At 43.4% G+C, this 16,867-nt stretch overlaps 1 protein-coding gene and 1 long non-coding RNA gene across 4 annotated transcripts; one reads left to right on the top strand and one right to left on the bottom strand.

The window, feature by feature from the left end:
* Positions 1-311: 311 nt before the first annotated feature.
* LOC114848458 (14-3-3 protein zeta-like) lies at positions 312-5,743 on the bottom strand. Of its 2 annotated transcripts, none has more exons than XM_029138939.3 (6): positions 5,609-5,743; positions 4,712-5,111; positions 1,980-2,103; positions 1,642-1,805; positions 1,462-1,557; positions 312-1,337 (listed from the first exon to the last, which is right to left on the bottom strand). In XM_029138939.3, the coding sequence occupies exons 2-6, from the start codon at positions 5,003-5,005 to the stop codon at positions 1,275-1,277; spliced, it is 741 nt and encodes a 246-aa protein (XP_028994772.1). In that variant the 5' UTR covers positions 5,006-5,111; positions 5,609-5,743; the 3' UTR covers positions 312-1,274. The 2 variants fall into 2 exon arrangements, with proteins under 2 accessions (XP_028994772.1, XP_028994771.1); XM_029138938.3 differs by having other exon boundaries at positions 5,605-5,742.
* A 147-nt stretch (positions 5,744-5,890) lies between these two features.
* Positions 5,891-7,747, top strand: LOC114848459 (uncharacterized). 2 transcript variants are annotated; one of them, XR_008693770.1, is made up of 2 exons: positions 5,891-5,992; positions 6,847-7,747. It is a non-coding gene; the product is annotated as an uncharacterized LOC114848459 (long non-coding RNA). The 2 variants fall into 2 exon arrangements; XR_008693769.1 differs by having other exon boundaries at positions 5,891-5,996.
* The last annotated feature ends 9,120 nt before the right edge of the window (positions 7,748-16,867 follow it).

Below are 16,867 nucleotides of genomic sequence, written 5' to 3'. Positions count from 1 at the left end.
TAATTACGTTTTGAAGCGGCACGTTTCATATTCAACACGTACCGCAGCACAGCTCATAAAATCAATATTGCATGTCAAAAATTCTATCCACCATAAGATGCATTAGTTTAAACCAACAGGAAAAAAATGAATATCAGTTTTGGACTACAGCAGTATTTATGCATTAGTGATTAGCATTTATAAATACACACATCTATATTGTTCTGAGATTAGCACCTTGCTAGACATTAGCTTAGCTGCTACCAAATATAAGAGAAATAGAATACTCTCACTCAGGTATTATGCAAGTAAAAACAAAAATCTGTTAGGACTTGGTTTAGAAAATGTTTTATTTATGTTAACATAGCTGATACATAGGGAGTCAAACATTTCCACAAGGCATTTGGGGACTACAATTGAATGAATAACAGAACAATAGTGGTCCAAATCTGTAATGACAATCACTGGACAGACTAACAAATCACCTTCTTATAGGATGTGTACAAACCTGTATTGAAAATTACTCTTGACACTTGGACTTCTGAGTTACAGCAATTGTTCCCATTCCAGTGTAATATCTCAAGAGACATGCATGACAGAGTTGATTTAGTTTTGCCCCATTAAAAATATCCCTGCATTTGGTCAGACGAAAATAAAGCCCCATTTCCCCCAACAGACATGCTTTAGTGAAAGAGTGGCATCAGAACCAGGGTGGAAAGTGAGGTTGAACAAAACTGCACTGCTTGAACATACTATAGGTATTTTTTGACAGTATGTAAAGTGTACTGGGTTTCCCTGCAGATATTTATTTGAAGTGGGATTTCAGCTGCTTAAACCGTACCACATAGTAAAAATGTAGAGACAGACACTAAAAATGCTATGAGGGGGAAAACTAGTTTTTATAGCTATTTAATAATAATGCAAACGTTCTCAGTTGAAATTTTTACGCTTTGAGTTGTTCAATTATAGGACTTTATTATCTCTGCCTCTAATGAGATAGGAGTCTTATACAGATGTAAAGCTATAAATACTTTTCTACAGCTGAAACTGCACAAATGGGAAGGCCAGGAGAAACAAACCAAGCGGAATAGACAGTTTCTCTTTTCACCACATTTCCAAATCTGCATTTTTTTTAAATTCTTTCCTTACGCAACTCTTATCAGCAATGAGTTTCAATGGTAGAATGTTTGAGTGGAGCAATAAGGAATGAACAACGTGTAAAAAGTTTTTTTTTTCCTTTTGTTGTTTTTGGAGATGACCCAACACTGAGATCTTCTGAGTTAAAGCTTTTAGCTTTAGTCGTTTTCAGCACCCTCAGGACCCTCTAATTCATCAGTATTAGTGTCTGATGTCCATAACTATAAAAAAAAAAAAAAAAAAAGTTAAAAAAGGCAAGGAATACAGAACCAACATTTGCTCTTGTTTCTTATATAACAACATGTGGTATGATGTTCCATATACTACTTTAAGCAGAACACTTACTGTCAGGTTGTCTCTGAGGAGCTGCATGATAAGAGTACTGTCTTTGTAAGAGTCCTCATTTAGCTGGTCCAGCTCTGCAATGGCATCATCAAATGCCTGTAATCAACAGAAAACATTAATACACTGAACATTTCTACAAACATACAAGAGTAAAAAAACTTTCATAGGAAGTTTACAGACCTTTTTGGCCAATTCACAGGCTTTGTCTGGGGAGTTGAGGATCTCATAATAGAAGACAGAGAAGTTAAGTGCCAAGCCCAAGCGGATGGGATGTGTGGGTTCCATCTCAGTCTTGCTGATGTTAAATGCTTCCTTGTAAGCCTGCTGTGAGTTTTCGATGGTCTCTGAAGATAGAAATCCAATTTAGTTTGAACCACCTAACAAAGTTTAATTGGCAAAATAATGTTTTTGGGGGGAAAAAACAAAACTAAATAATTGTTTGTTGCAATCTTTAGCCAAATAAGCAGTTACAAAAAACAAACTACTTTCATACATTGACATCCTGAGTGTAAACTCACTTGATTTCTCTTCTCCAGTGGCAACTTCGGCAAGGTATCGATAGTAGTCTCCCTTCATCTTTAGATAGAAGACTTTGCTCTCAGCAGCTGTTGAATTTGGAATTAAATGATTATCCAGCAGTTTCTGTGAAGACAAAATGGTCAGTGTATTAGATGCACGGGGCAGAAATATTAACACAAGGTATTCAGTTAAGGGTAAATACATGTCAGCATCTGGCTGACTGTTTCTCACCAGAACACTATAGTTACAGAACAGTCAGTCATTGTGCCAAGGTGGGGACAAATTATGGTGGGTTTAAACCACACACACACACACACACACAACCTGCATGATACAAAAGAAGAATTGGTGGGCTTCTGTAAGCCTTCCTCCACCAGAGAGCACTACTGTCTTTGCTCTCCAAAGACGCTCAGCCCCATGATTAATAAAGTTCAGTCCTGCTCCACTGGGAGTCAAGTACATGTGTCATTTATAAGAAAATTTTGGTCTGTGTCAGTTTCAACTAATGTCTAAATTGTCCACAACCAGGCCAGGCCTCTAGTGTGTCCCTAGCTGTCTTCTGCCCCAGATTTTACACCATTTGTGTGAGCATACTGATTCTCAATAAATTGATAGATCAGTCCTGACACCTAATATTGCCAATTTCAACAGACTTTCATTCTATTTCATAGTCAAAAATATTCTAGTAGTAGAGATGAAAACACAAGTGTGATAACTACAATTTTCTCAAACAAACCACAAAGCTAAAATAAAAGGACATGACAAAAGGGGAATTCTAGGCTAAATGTGCAGCAGAACAACTACCGCTGAGACATCTGAAGCTAAACATATAGCAACTGTTAATGTTAAAAGTAAAAACTAATGATAAAAATAACAAGAATTTCTGAATAAATTTACAATTCCAATTTAAGGGATCAAGCAAAACTGGTTATTAAACCTAGAAAGGATTAAAACATTGCAAACAAAACACCAAAAGGTTAGAAGCAAAGTACCTTATGTAATAATTCAGCAAAGTAGAATACATACCATGTATTTTAAAATCACATTCTATGATTATCTTCGAAACTAATTCATCAGTCCATCACTGAACATGAAAATTAATATTAGGACTAATCTGTGCAAGTGAAACAGCAACCTGAGCTCAAGTTAGCAAATTTAGAGATCTGACTAAGTGAACTCAGAATTTAAAAATTTCCAACTTGTCTGAGGCAGACCCACCCCAGCAGCCACCCCCGAGCAGTTTACCGGCAAAGATTGGCTTGCATGAAACACTTGCATGTCTCAAGTGCTAAGCATTCCTCATTTCACATGTTTGGCACAATAGATATAATGATAGCTAGTCTTGCATCCAAAGCTTTGACATAAAGGTCTGATTTCATCCAGCACCGATCGAATAAAAGCTAAAAAAAACAACAACAATGCATTTGTTTAGTTACACCACACGGCACAACAATAAAACGTGCCAGAGGTCACCCACATAGGAAATAAACTAAGAGAGCCTGATTCATCTTCTGAAGCTTCATATTTCAATTTAAAGTATTTCTCTACAAAGAAGCAAATTGTCTTATTTTATCCAGCTGTCCTCATCTTATATGCCTCTGCTGCACCCCATCCCCAAGTCATACTTAGTATAAGTTTAGATTCTAGTCCACATGGTTTCACACTTTATTGTACAGGACATCACAAAAGAGGCCCAAAAGCAAAACTTGTCTATTGTGTCCCTGTTCTTCTACCTTTGTGGGTGCACAACTAACCTGTCAGGCTTCTGTAGGCAAGTTAAGGCATGAGGACGGACACACCCTTATCCTCATCGGCTGACAAAGCCTAAGTCAACACTTACTAGCACAGATACTAAAACCAGAGTCACAACCAAGTGCAAATTCTCAGAAACAAGCCAGCGAGGCTGGTCAGAAAATGAATGGGCTGTATGGACGTGCCAGTACATTTCAAAAAGACATCTACTTCCACAAAGATTTCTAATTGATAATCAAGGCAGGCTAGTAAATGTGAAACACCACGTGCATTGTGGCATTACACAGGTAAAAGCAACCCTACCAGCATCAAATACAGTTTGCCCTTGAAATGGCTTGAGTAAAATCTGAGAGTGTATATAGTTTTACTGTCAAGAACAGTGTCGTTAGTCATTTATTGGAATGTGTACAAACTAAGCTTTAGGGTGAATGAGTCATTTCTTCACTTGACTAACCACATTATCTCTATGTGCCAGATGGGACTGCTTAAATACTGAATGTAGCACAGGTTTACAGAGCATGTATAGCTCATGTATGTGACTTGGGTTCTCTTACCACCCCTTTAGACACACCTTGCTGGTGTAGTCACTGTGACCTTTTGTCATCTCACACCCTCAAGGTTTCAAGCCTATTGTTCTAAATGCATATTCCCAAAAGGCAGAAACTGTGGGAGGACTACATAATGCTTTTGTGTCCTCTCTGGCTTTAAGAGCCATATTTATATAACAGGGGAGCTTACGGGAAACAAGGAACATGCCATTTGACACATTATTGAACCAGTGGTGTATTGGCTGGCTATTAAACATGTACTGGAAACAGTTAGCAGTTCCACATTATGTGATGTAAATATCTAGGTTATACTGACATTCATTTTAAATCATTAAAACTCTTCTCAACGTGCCTTCGGGGCAAAAGTATAACTGAATACATAATTTAATTTGCACACTAAAGATTGATTTCACTCAAATATAACATTTTACCATAACGTCGTTGCAGATGTCTTGCAGCTCTTTCTCCACCTTCTCCCGATACTCCTTGATCATCTGCTGCTTCTTCTCGCACCCTTCGGTCTTCATACCGATGCTGGACATCACCCTCCAAGAGGCCCGCCTAGCCCCAACCACGTTCTTGTAAGCGACGGACAGCAGGTTCCTCTCCTCGTTCGTCAGCTCCTCGCCTCTCTGTGTAACTTCCTTCATGTTCGCTGCCATGTCGTCGTAGCGCTCAGCCTGCTCGGCAAGCTTGGCCCTCTGAACAAGATCCGTCTTTTCCATAGTTTATACTGATAAGAATCCGAAGGCGTATAAGACAGTGAAGGACTGATGAGTTAACAAATATTTGCAAGAAAGGATCGCTGTTAGTCCTCACAACCTTAACTAGCTGCGAAAAAAGACAATATGTTTTAGATTAGTAGGTTGATCATCATGACATAATAGAATACAATTATTAGGACAGGGTGACGATTTTATTCACAGCAGTAATTTAAATATCGCTACGTCAAGCGGAAGAGACACGTTTATCTTGTACTAGTTATAAAATTGCAGTTTTAACGAGCATAAACATAACTAGACATAAATTCTAATATTGTCCCGTAAGAAATAAGAAATGTGTTACATGCGTTAAAGCTACGCATGGCTGCGATTATCGGAAGCAGAGATGTGCTGGCAAGCCCAATTTTGCACTGCAACCCCGCCACAAAGCTGTCTGGTGGCGCTAGCTAGCACAAGCTACAGGCCACTCCTTTTTAAAAAGAGCCATGTTAACGATACTACTAAAGACACGTTACTGCAAAAAAGCACATTCTCCCTGTGTAGCAATCAACCACCGCTCGTCTATTTAACTGAAAGAAAATAATATACTCATCGTATCTGACCTACAAAGGCCCAAATTTCCTCCACAAACTGATCCGATTTGAGCGATTGGACAGAAACGCAAAGAACGGCAGCAGCAGCAAACGCCAACTAAGCTGATGAAATTGGGCGGCTCCTCTAAATGTGGGCTGGCCAGTAGTTAATCGCAATTTTGTTTGATTGACAGCATAGTTTAGCGCTGTAACCAATCGGAGTTAAGCGCGGGGGGAAAGGTGGCCCTTCACATATAGTTTGTCGGACTGGAACGCTGCAGCGGCTGGGGCCACGGGGTTTCCTCCAATTAGAGCAAGGGATGAAGACGTCATCTCATTGCCATGGTAATCTTCATCCAATCAGTGCCTAGTTTAACACGATGGCGGTGGGTGTGGCTCGTACTCCGTTGTAAGTCGCGTAAGTAAGTACGTTAAAGTTTTTCTCCGATGATGATTTTCTTGTGTAATGAATTGCATTTATGACTCTATAATAAACACCTGGTGTCATTTCACATTGTTTCAGCTGCAAGTAGAAAGTGGAGCATATGTTCCTTCATCACCATAAACCACGTTGTAGAATACTTCAAACTTAAAACACGTTTTTCTTAGTAAGGGATCATTTATACACATGTTCTTAATGAATGGCTTTTGCTTCGTCCGTTGTGTCCTTTGAGGCCACACTCCCACTTAGACAACTATGGTATTACTTTACCTTAGTGTTATTGATACTGATAGCATCAGTAACAGATTGCATTTAGTATTTTTAATTTTCCCGCCGCTAATTGGCATCCTCTGCTCCTGGGGCTGGGACGTGCATTGATTGCTGCACAGGCATGTGTGTGCAAGAGCGATAAGGGAGGATCTGTGCTAGGTCACAGGGAGGACATTTTGCATGTCTGTGCCTAGTGAACCTCTGAATCACAATCTGTCCGCTACTTTCAACAGTGTCGCCCCTCCCGTTTTATTCAATGCAATGCTTGGAATTGTAAGAACCTGCTTCTGTCCGTGTGCATAGAAACAGGCGTGATTAAATGATTATTCGAACTTAATTTTTCAGCATGGCTAGATTAATTTGCTAGGGGCAAAACCGAGCCACCAGGTCATCACACAGGGCGCACACACAAACCTGTGCAATCGTAGGGGTGCAGCTTTAAAGTAGCTGTCTTTAATAATAATGTATGTAATGGGTGATTTGTCTTTTGATTTACGATCAGTAGTTAAAGCAGGTTGCATAGATTTGACAAGGTCTAATCCTCCCCTGTGTCTTTACAGCAGCCCTGTGGAATCTGGTTCGACCACCTCACTGAGCATGAAACAAAAAGCAGGGGGAGATTCCACTAACACCAATATTTGTCTACTTCTAGACTAGTTCCTACTGTGTAGCTATGTCTGCTGTGTGTATGGCATCAAAATGACCTCTGCGCATTCAAGGAGGGTTCACTTTCCACTCCGGAATGTCCCTAACCCCCCAAACACCTGAAATTCTACCTGGATCTGTTTGCTTTCAGGAGGTGAGCAGTCAAGTATTTACTTACACATGTTCCTGTACCATTATTCAGCGTTTGGCCAATGAGCTTGGCTGTGGTCTGTATTCTGCCTTATAGGATCTCATTTGAAAAAATTCATGAAAGGCGTGTGCGTTTGTATGTGTGACGAATCCGGGTGTAGCTGCTCTCATCTCAGTCTTCCCTTCCGTGATTTCACCACTTTACAGATCAGTCATGGACCTATGTGTTCGAACCAGAAACCTGCCACTGTAACCACTATTCTTTTGCTTTGAAGGAATAATCTTAAATAATAAAATGATGAAAATGTTCATATCCAGATAAAGTGTTGATCGTTACTGTTCGTATTGTGCATTACAACCATTTAAAGACGGTTAGGCCTTTCCTGTATTATACCAGCTGCTGGTATCACAGGTCATTATTTCTGTTGCATAATTCTGTGTTCCTAATGACACATCCCCTAGGTAACCACCGATATTATTTACCATCCCTAGCAACATTCACCTTTTAATCACAATCTCAGTTGGAAGAGGCTTAACAGCCTGGTTTAAAATCATCTGTGCTTTATTGCAGCTGCTTTGTGAATTTGTAAATTTTTTGTGTAACTATTTGTGCTAAATAAACACTGGCTGAACCTATGTTGATAGGGAGTGACTGTTGTGCATCAAGTAAGTCTGTGACTTGTGTCTTCTTCATGCTCGAATGCACACCTGCCCTCACAAGACTCCCCCATGATGAAGCCAGCTGTCTGATGCAGTCTGGAGGTCTGGTCACAAGTCATTTAAGGGAAGCAGCTGAATCACTGGGCAGTCCAGCGTTAGGTCACTTTGACTAAGAGACGCGCGTGAGAAAAGCATTCACCTCCTTAATCATAAATGTCACTGTCCCCAGTTGTTATTAGGAAGAAATGTGGATTATAGACTGGAGAGCAAGCCGGTGCATCTGTCAAGGATGATAATGATCTATATGTTCATTATTCAGGTCACATCGTTACGTGACGTTTGAATTCATTGCCGAGCTGCTGTATTGGATTCAACGTGCGTACAGCACAGTGCAGACAGGCACTCTTTCACTGCAGGCCAGGATACATGACGAGCGCTACCAGTGCAGGAAATAACTTATACATCCTGTGTATGGCTGTGCTAACCGCACAACAAACCTCTGTCATACTCACTCAGAGGATTATACTGTAGAAGGCCAGCTAGTAAAAGCAAACAGTGAAATGTATGAGGAAATGTTCCACTGTGTGGAAAATACTGTACACTGGGATTATAAATACGCTTCATATAAATTTGCATAGTGTATTTGAACCTAAACCAAAACAGCTTAGAAGATTAAGAACAAAGACATCTATTTGTGTCATTAAACGTGTGGTGTGCTCAAACGAAGAGCTTCTGGTCCACAGTAGGTCAGATGACTATAAATAGCACTGGTTAATAGGTTGAGGAGTCCCACTGCTCCAGCTCCAGTTTTGAGCTACTTGTCTGCAAATATCAAATAGACGGCGGTTGGCAAAATATCGGATCTTCAAAAGAAACGACATGGACAAAACAAATAAAGGGTGTTAGAGAGGACTGAGGGGTCCATATTGGATGTAGTGCTGTTCATGTGGTGGCCCATGCTGTGTGCAGCATATAATAGACTTCAGTTGTCTTTTCATCCAAATAAAGATCAGTAATTTTAACCCAGCAGCAGAGATAGCAGGAAGTCCTCTTTTAATCCCCAAAGTCCTTTCTAATTCACTTTATACAAGCAAACGTGTTCTCTGAGATTCTTCCTTTTCTCACCTGCTCTGCTTTTATTGTGAAGGAGCTGGGTCGTCCTTGAACCTTGAAGGATGTGTCTGTGTGGGCCTGCGCGCGTCCCTTTGTCTGCGCGGATTCTCTCAGGCCACACACCGAACGCACGCAGCCAGTTTAACTGACTCTGGGTGTGTGTGTGTGTGTGTGGGGGGGGGGATCCTGTGATGAACTGTAGACCTGTTCAGGGTCCACCCTGCATGTGGGACAAATGACAGTTGGCTCCAGCATCCAACCAACCTCTTGAGGATTAGTCAGGTCCTGTTCGTAAGCTACGGCTTTATTTACAGTAAACAAAGAATATACATATTTAAACAGCTGAGGTGCCTGTTTAATTCCCTGAATTGAATTGCTTGCAGAATACTGGGGAGGGGGGGGGGCATGAATAGAACGAAGAACTTGGTATCTCACACTAGAAGATGAAAGCTGTTGTGACTCAACCCTGTTGTATCAGAGTTTGGTTATAGTGTGGAGGAGGGACAAGGTGTTACACAACAAGTGGGCTTCCAGTACTCCCACTAGCACCACAGGCTCAGCCGAGTGCAGCAGTGATAGGAGTAGGCTCAAGTGCTGCTTTCGCTGTATCATTCCCCAGATGTCCCTATCACACGGTCTCACTTTCACTTCACTTCCTCTCTCCATAAACACACATTTGGCACGACCACTGAAATAACGTCTCTTTGTCTGTGTCTTATTCCGATTTGTTTACAAAGTACACACCCAGATACCACCACAGAGAGCATAGAGCAGGCCAGGTGAAAGTCACCATAATAAGAGTGAGAGATTCCTCCCACAGAAGTGTGCATGGGAACGTCACGTGCCTCCCGAGGATGTGAGTGGGAGCACATTTTGTAGTAGTGGCGAGAATCATGAAAACACATATTTGGCTTCTGCATTTTTTCTATTATGTAGCACTTTTCCTGCAAATCGCTGAAACTTAGCAGAAAATCGCCCGTGTTGTTTTGATTTGCATCTCCTCTGTTGTTCTGGACATCCGATTCTGCACAGTATGAATCGAATCAGCAGATTTGTTTCTTGCATTCCTTTAAATGCAAAATGAAGCTTGATTCATTGATGTCTGAGCGACGTTGTTGTGACCTGTGGTATCGACACAATGGGTGCATCCAATAGTAACAGAAGCACCTGAACAACTGTGCACCACACATTAAAACCTGCTGCCGTGAACAAACCAGCCACACAAATAACAGTTAGAGCTACAGGTAAACAGACACTTAGACGAGGTATGCGTAATAGTTTTAGGCAGCGTAATTGCTCAAGCATGGAGTCTGGTTATCACATAAGCCTCTCCCTTCCTTCTCTCCCGTGCATTGAAATGGAAAGTTACTGAAACTGGTTTTATGACACCCTGGCCACTCCCTGGAGTTTAGCCACAGGTGAACGCTGTGCTCCGAGATCCCAGCTCCGTAGTGCGTTTCATTCATGCACCTGCTGCGCGGGCGACCGGTTCACGACCGTGGACGCTTTGCTTGCGATAAACAACGTCCGACGGGTTTCGCTAAGTAATAGTTGCAACGTGCACGGAGCCCGATGGAGCCTTCCCTTGTGTGCCATGAGTGTTTTATGAGTCATCGGCGGGCAGGGCTCAACCACTAGGCCTCTACGCAAATAGACACTACCCTGAATGTGCTTCAACACGCCTGAGGAGAAAACTGCCTCTAAATGAGGAGGAATTTTAGAGATGTGATTTTATAGGCAGCTTTGATATAATGGTTATAGGACATAACACTTTAGACAAAGACATTTGTCTGGATAATTTACAAGCAGGTACAAGGTGCCTATTAAATTGAATTAGATTAGAAACTTGTATCATCTTTCACAGTTGACAGTGACTCATATAACTGTCTACACACGTCCTTTCCTATTAGGCTGTTATGTAACAGACAGGGTCTGTTCGAAAATGATGTCAGACTCATCTCCAGCCACAGTTGTGGAGATGTGATCTCCTCGTCTCGGCCACAGGGGCTTTTCCAGCACGATGGGGGGTTTGGTTCGGAGCCTGCAGTGATGTGAGCCCATCGCGTGGAGGTCAGTCAGTCAATCTATAGACGGATTGATCTGCTGATCGCACGTTGTGCTGCATTTGCATTGCTCTTCTGTTCTGCCCGAGGGGAAGAACTGTTTACCTGCAGCTTATTTACCTCCCATAGTATCTTTCATACAGTATAACATCTTTCACTTGATTTTGACAGATTAGTAAAACGCTGCAGCACATGAGCCTTTCAACGAGGCATTCACACTCTACAGTGCTTTGCACGATAATTAGAACAGATCCCATTAAATGCTTTAGGGCTTTGGTGTTAATTATTAAGTGGCTGAGTCAGTTCCAGAGCTTTGCAGGCAAACAGCAGCAGAAAGGTCACCGGGAACGGGGCACTGAGCTCATTTCTAATGATTCTAAAGCCCCCTGCTATGATCTGAAGCTAATATTCTGATGATACTGTTATGTGATGCAAATGGCCCCTCGCACCCCCACGCGCCGGCACACGCTCGCCCCAGTCCCCGCTCCCCAGTCGCGGTGCCGCTCGTAGCCCGTGTAAAAAGCAGAGCGGGGCATCGCGGGGTTTCGTTCCCTCCTCCCGTCCCCGATCTCGCCAACAGACAGTGCACTCTGTCTTTTCTGGGTTGCCTCCGCATGCCCCTGGGGCACAGATTGGAACGGGGATAAACTTAGCAACAGCTAGCAGCCGGGTCAGTCCACAGCCCCAATGAAGAGCGAGCGAGTCGCAGCGGATGGCAGAGGACACAGCAGGTAGAAGAGGTCGGCTCGAGTGTAGTTTATTGAGCGTTCCCTTCAGCAGATATGGCCTGAAAGTAGGAGAATATAATAAAAATGTGTTTAAGGAAGAGTGTAGGTGTAAGAAGCCATTCACATGTGGCATGTGGTTCACTTATTACCTCATTTACTGGTCCCTGAATGCCACACTACGCTACACACAACACCTTTTTACCTCCTGCTGTGATCCCGTTAGCCGCCTGCCCACACTCGCGATTAGCATCTAAAAACAATGGATCTGTGTGAGAGCTGAAATCGGAGAACACGTCCTGTAAACAGTCTCGGTAAAGTGTAATTGTGTGTTACTGGACGGTCATTTGTGCACGTTTGGTGGCTGCTTCGTAATAGAAGGCGCCACGGTGTCAATATTACTCAGTATTCCTGTAAAGAGGCCAGAACTGGTACAAATATCCTGTAGCCACGAAAAACAAAGGATATCCCCGGAGGAAGTGAAGCCACTCATCTTCCTGGAAACAATGCTTCAACAGGAAGCGATTTATCCCCCAAATATGGAGCATCTGATAAGACATTTAGTGCATTGTCAGTGAATGTGCTTCATCAGTTTTACACGTTTAATAATAATAGCATCACTGTTGAAGCTAAACTCTTCAATCCAGTCTATTGTCTGCTCGGAACTGATTACGCAACGGCGCTAAACCCAGCCAGATGGAAATCTGCACGGTCCCTATCTTTGAAACTTGCAATGAAACGTTCTCCTCCGCAGGCGCTGGGCTGTCAACGCGGAGCTTTGTCTCGCTGAGGTAATCTGGCTAAAAGGCTAAAATACAGATGGCGGAGGAGAGAGAGAGGCTGCAGACGGCGCCCGGGCCTCGGGTCGCCATTCGCTCCGATGACAAGCGCTCCGTTTTCTGCTCTCCACTCCCAAGGTGACCCTGCTCTGCAGTGACACAGCACACGGTGGTGAACAGTGGGCGATTCGCACCAGGCCCCCCCCCCCGCGTCACGCGCTCCTCTTCAAGTGTTCATTATTTATTCTGTTATTCTATGGCCTACATAACCGTTTGCTCGCAGGATACCGTGCGTTTAATGCATCAAAACGTTTTCAGTTTGCTTCTATTCTCACGTTACATGAAAAATAAGAAAATGAATACCTTCACTTTTATCCGTGTCATTAGCTACGTGGATGGACCTTCACTGTGATCCCAGTTATGTAATACTCACCATAGTGAGTGGGAATGAACGGGGAGGGATTTTGAGCAGAGGACGTACTTAAGCTCAGGAGCTGCTCGAAAAGTCCTTGGAACACATAATGTTTATTATGTATTTAGACAAAACAGGAGTTTTTTGCAGTTTGTGCCAAATGAGAGGTGTTTCCAGCGTCCAGGCTGATACAAGCTCGTGCTTTTGGAAAGGTGTGGCCGAAGAACGCGACTGCGGAGGCTTGTAAATCAAACCTCAGCGTTTCCCTGTGAAGTCCTGCCACTCCCCGAGCCTTAAAAGGTCTGCGTCCTGTCATGATTCACGACACAAACATTCCCCCTTTTTTCCTCTTCCTGACTTTGACTGTTGCCATAGAGACCAAGCAAAAGAGGAAAAAAAAGCAAACAGAGGTCTGTGCTCTGCAGCGTCCCTGTGCGAACTTTGGGCAGCGGGGGTCACGCGGTGCAGAGAGACGGACAGATGAGGAGGCAGACAGGATCTGTGTGTGTGTGTGTGTGTGTGTGTTTGGGGGGGGGGGGGGGGGGGCAGACAGAGGGAGGATGCCCAGAGCGTGTGTCACCGCCGACTGCTCTGTGTTCTGGCTGACACCTGGTGTTACACGGGGCAGAATGAATGGAGAGTCTGTGTTGTGATTGTGGCTCTCAGTCTCAACAGTGGATTATTTTTGGGGGGAGTTTTGATGTGACATCTTTCCGTGACGGCTGTCTGAGTCGTAGCTGGGTGGATCAGTGGAGATGCGGCCGGAGACAGAAAAGCCAGACAAGACTGTGAGGGAAAGGTGTGAGCGCTAATCACTTAATTATTTAAACACCTTTTCTTGTTAAATAAACTGTGATTTCAAGGTAAAATAAATGAACCAAAGCAATTTTTTAAAAAGAAATTTATTATTGGAGTTTGCTTCTATAATTATTTTAACCAGTCCAGCTTTAGACAACAAAATAACACACTAATGTGAGGTAAATGACTTCATCAGCTTGTGGCTATAATGGCTTAATGATGACAGCAGCACCGGCTGCGACGCATGGGTCCGCTGCTGTAGTTCTGTGGGTGGAGGTGATGCAGCAGCGTGTTGTGTGTGTGCAGTAGGAAGCAGCCTGTGGTGGGTGGGATAGTCCGGTTTTCACAGCGTGATCGCAGCGAATGCATTTCAAACAGCCGTCTCCGGGCCGTCGCCATGGTTACCCGTGGTGTGCCAACGTTTGAAAATTACAGGGGATTGGAAGGGAGGGGATTTACATGGGAACATCTGTGTGTAAGTGAGGAGGAGGAGAGGAACGACATCAGGGGACTGAATGCAGTTGCACTTCCTGTCTTGATGTCCTGTTTCCTGTTTCCTTTCTTGCTTAGTGACTATCTAAAAAAAAACAGGTGCCGCACGCAAGGACCTCTAATTAAACGCATCCTCTCTGATGAATGACAGGAGCACCCTCACTGCTGCTGCAGCCTCCTGTTCACAAGCACAATCTGTGCTCACAAGCCGTTTTCTCACCTTGACCTGGACACAAATAGATCGATACTACCCCCCCCCCCCCCCCCACACACACACCTCAGTCTCATCAAGATAAAAGAGTGAGGAAAGGAGATAAGAGGAGAAGAGGGGGTTATGCATAGAAGCAGGCAGCACCAAAAAAGGGAATGGAGACGGTGAAATATTCATGAACAAGTGACAGGAGAACAGAAAGAGAAGAGACAAAGAGTCAGACCCAGCGCTGAGTGTGTACGTGTGGACCGAATCAAGCCCTGTCCTAATAAGGGGCCTCCCAGCTAAGAAACCTCATATTGAACACCGTCTTTTATCTGCAGCGTTAGTTACAGCCCGCTGCTAATTTCCACACACAAGAGCTTCTATAGACTGTCCTACAGGAACATTAGCATAAAAATAAAAGGGTCAGCGAAGGCTGAGGGGACGTTAAGCCCTCTTCAGTGTGTGTGTGTGTGTGTGTGTGTGTGTGTGTTGGTTCCTTGCCTGAAGGAACAGGCAGGAACTGAAAGGGTGTTGCAACAAATCCCTGAGTTACACAACGTGCATGTGATCCATGTGGGTTAATTAAAACGTTATCATACTTTGCCCTCTTCTGGCTTTTTGCTCAAACTGCAGCGAGCCGCTCGGTTCCGTTGCCGTCTGGTTAACGTATTGGCTATAGCTGTAAACTGCTTCCAGATCAGAAGCATGCAAAAGTGAATTTTGTGAACCAGCTGAAAGCAAATAAATCAATTAGGCAAAACACAAAAGAATAAATAGAAACACAAAAAAATAATAACTAAAAAAGGTTCTTAGGTTGACACATTAATAACTAAATAACTGCTGTACTGTTGTTAACTATTACATTAGTATTAATACCAATAATAGTGTTAAGGCATGTGCATACACTTATAAATAAATATATTCATCTTCATACATGTTTATTGGCTCTGGTGTTGTGTGTCCCACTAACGTTAAAGCTGTAATATATCATTGTTCACCAAAAGGGTGAGACAGACGTTGGTGCATGAACAATGCCGGCGGTATGAGGAACCTTGGAGAACCGCCAGTTCCCTGAGGGGTCCAGCACACAGAGCCATGAAGAGAGGGCTCGCAGCCACAGCCCCCCCGCTGGGAGACATCTTCCCAGGTCCTGCGTGAGGGCCACTGTGGGGGCGGTGGGGAGACCCTCCATCAGCAGGACGCTCTGCTCTGCTACCAAACCCCACGGAAACAGAGCCGAGGTCCAATTTATACACATGCGTTTGTGTATTTCTGGGCCAGAGTTTCAGGATGATATTTACACATTATTTACACATATAAATGACGTCAACCCTGGCCACCAGCTCCCACAGTCTCCATAGGGTCCGATGAAGAACCATCAATGAGGGTCCAGTCAAACCTATGTCTTCAATGTCTAAATTCTGATGGAAAAGTGGTTAGATACAATATGTGTGTAGACTCAGTTGCTCTGATATTGTGTTCAGAGGATACAGAAAGCAAAGAAATGGACCCGAGCGGGGTGGACCGATTAGACGGTTGGTGTAATCCAGATTGTCAACGGCAGTGATTTGTCTGCTCCACCCTGGGACGGACTGAGGGTGGAACAAAAGTGAGAGCTTTACACTTCTGTCCGTGTAATAAGCACATGGCAAAATCTGACGCTTGGACACTTTTATGTCCCTCATTTTATTCCTTCAGTTCTAAGTTTAATTGAAATTAAGTTGAAATTCCTCAATAAAAGTTACCGGTATAAACAACATCAACTTTGTACTAAACTTAATACATTTTGTAAAAATGAGAGACCTGTACAATCAATTATAGCCTGAACTGTCTATGAATTTCTTGTAGTAGATACATAAATTCCCTCTTAAACCCTCCCATTGTCTGCAGCCTGTGACTCCTGTTGTTTTATTTCCCTGTTATTCAGCATACTCATGCTGATGATGGACTGTGCTGTGTTATCAATATTGAACTCTTGTGTAACTCATTTTTACCCATATGTTAAACATCATCGGGCCCTTTCTGCGTGTCACCCCCCGCAGGCTCAGAGTCTTGGCCCTAATTCAAGTGAAACTCTTCTTCTCTGCTCTGTTTTAACTGACATTTCTCTTGTCACTCGCCTCCGATCCCTTCCTTGGAATTTCCTTGTCCCCAACGCAGGAATCCTCCTCTGTCGTATAAAACAGGACGCAGAGGACAAATGCTCTCGATCCCTCAACTAATAAAGCGGTTTTCTCCGAATGCACGGTCGCCGCAGTCTGCGTTTTCTTACAAGACAGGAGGTTTCGCTGCAACAGTTCACGTTGGGAAGATCAGCAACCAACGGTTGGCTTGAAGACAACAGAAACTCCTGCAGGTTCGCACATGCCCTCTTACGATCCTGCTTACGGAGAAATCAAACTGGAGGCCGTGCTGTGTGTCGATACGTGCGTCTGCTTCTTGTTCCCAAAGAAGCAAAGTGACACTTGGTCTCTGCTGCGTTGCTCTAGTTTTCATGTCTTGCAGCCACTGACGCTGCAAAGAAAAGGAGCTTTCTACGTGTGCTGTC

The sequence above is a fragment of the Betta splendens genome, chromosome 22 (genome assembly GCF_900634795.4).
Source record: "Betta splendens chromosome 22, fBetSpl5.4, whole genome shotgun sequence".
Classification (NCBI taxonomy): Eukaryota; Metazoa; Chordata; class Actinopteri; order Anabantiformes; family Osphronemidae; genus Betta; species Betta splendens.
This window is presented reverse-complemented; position numbering and strand designations above follow the sequence as displayed.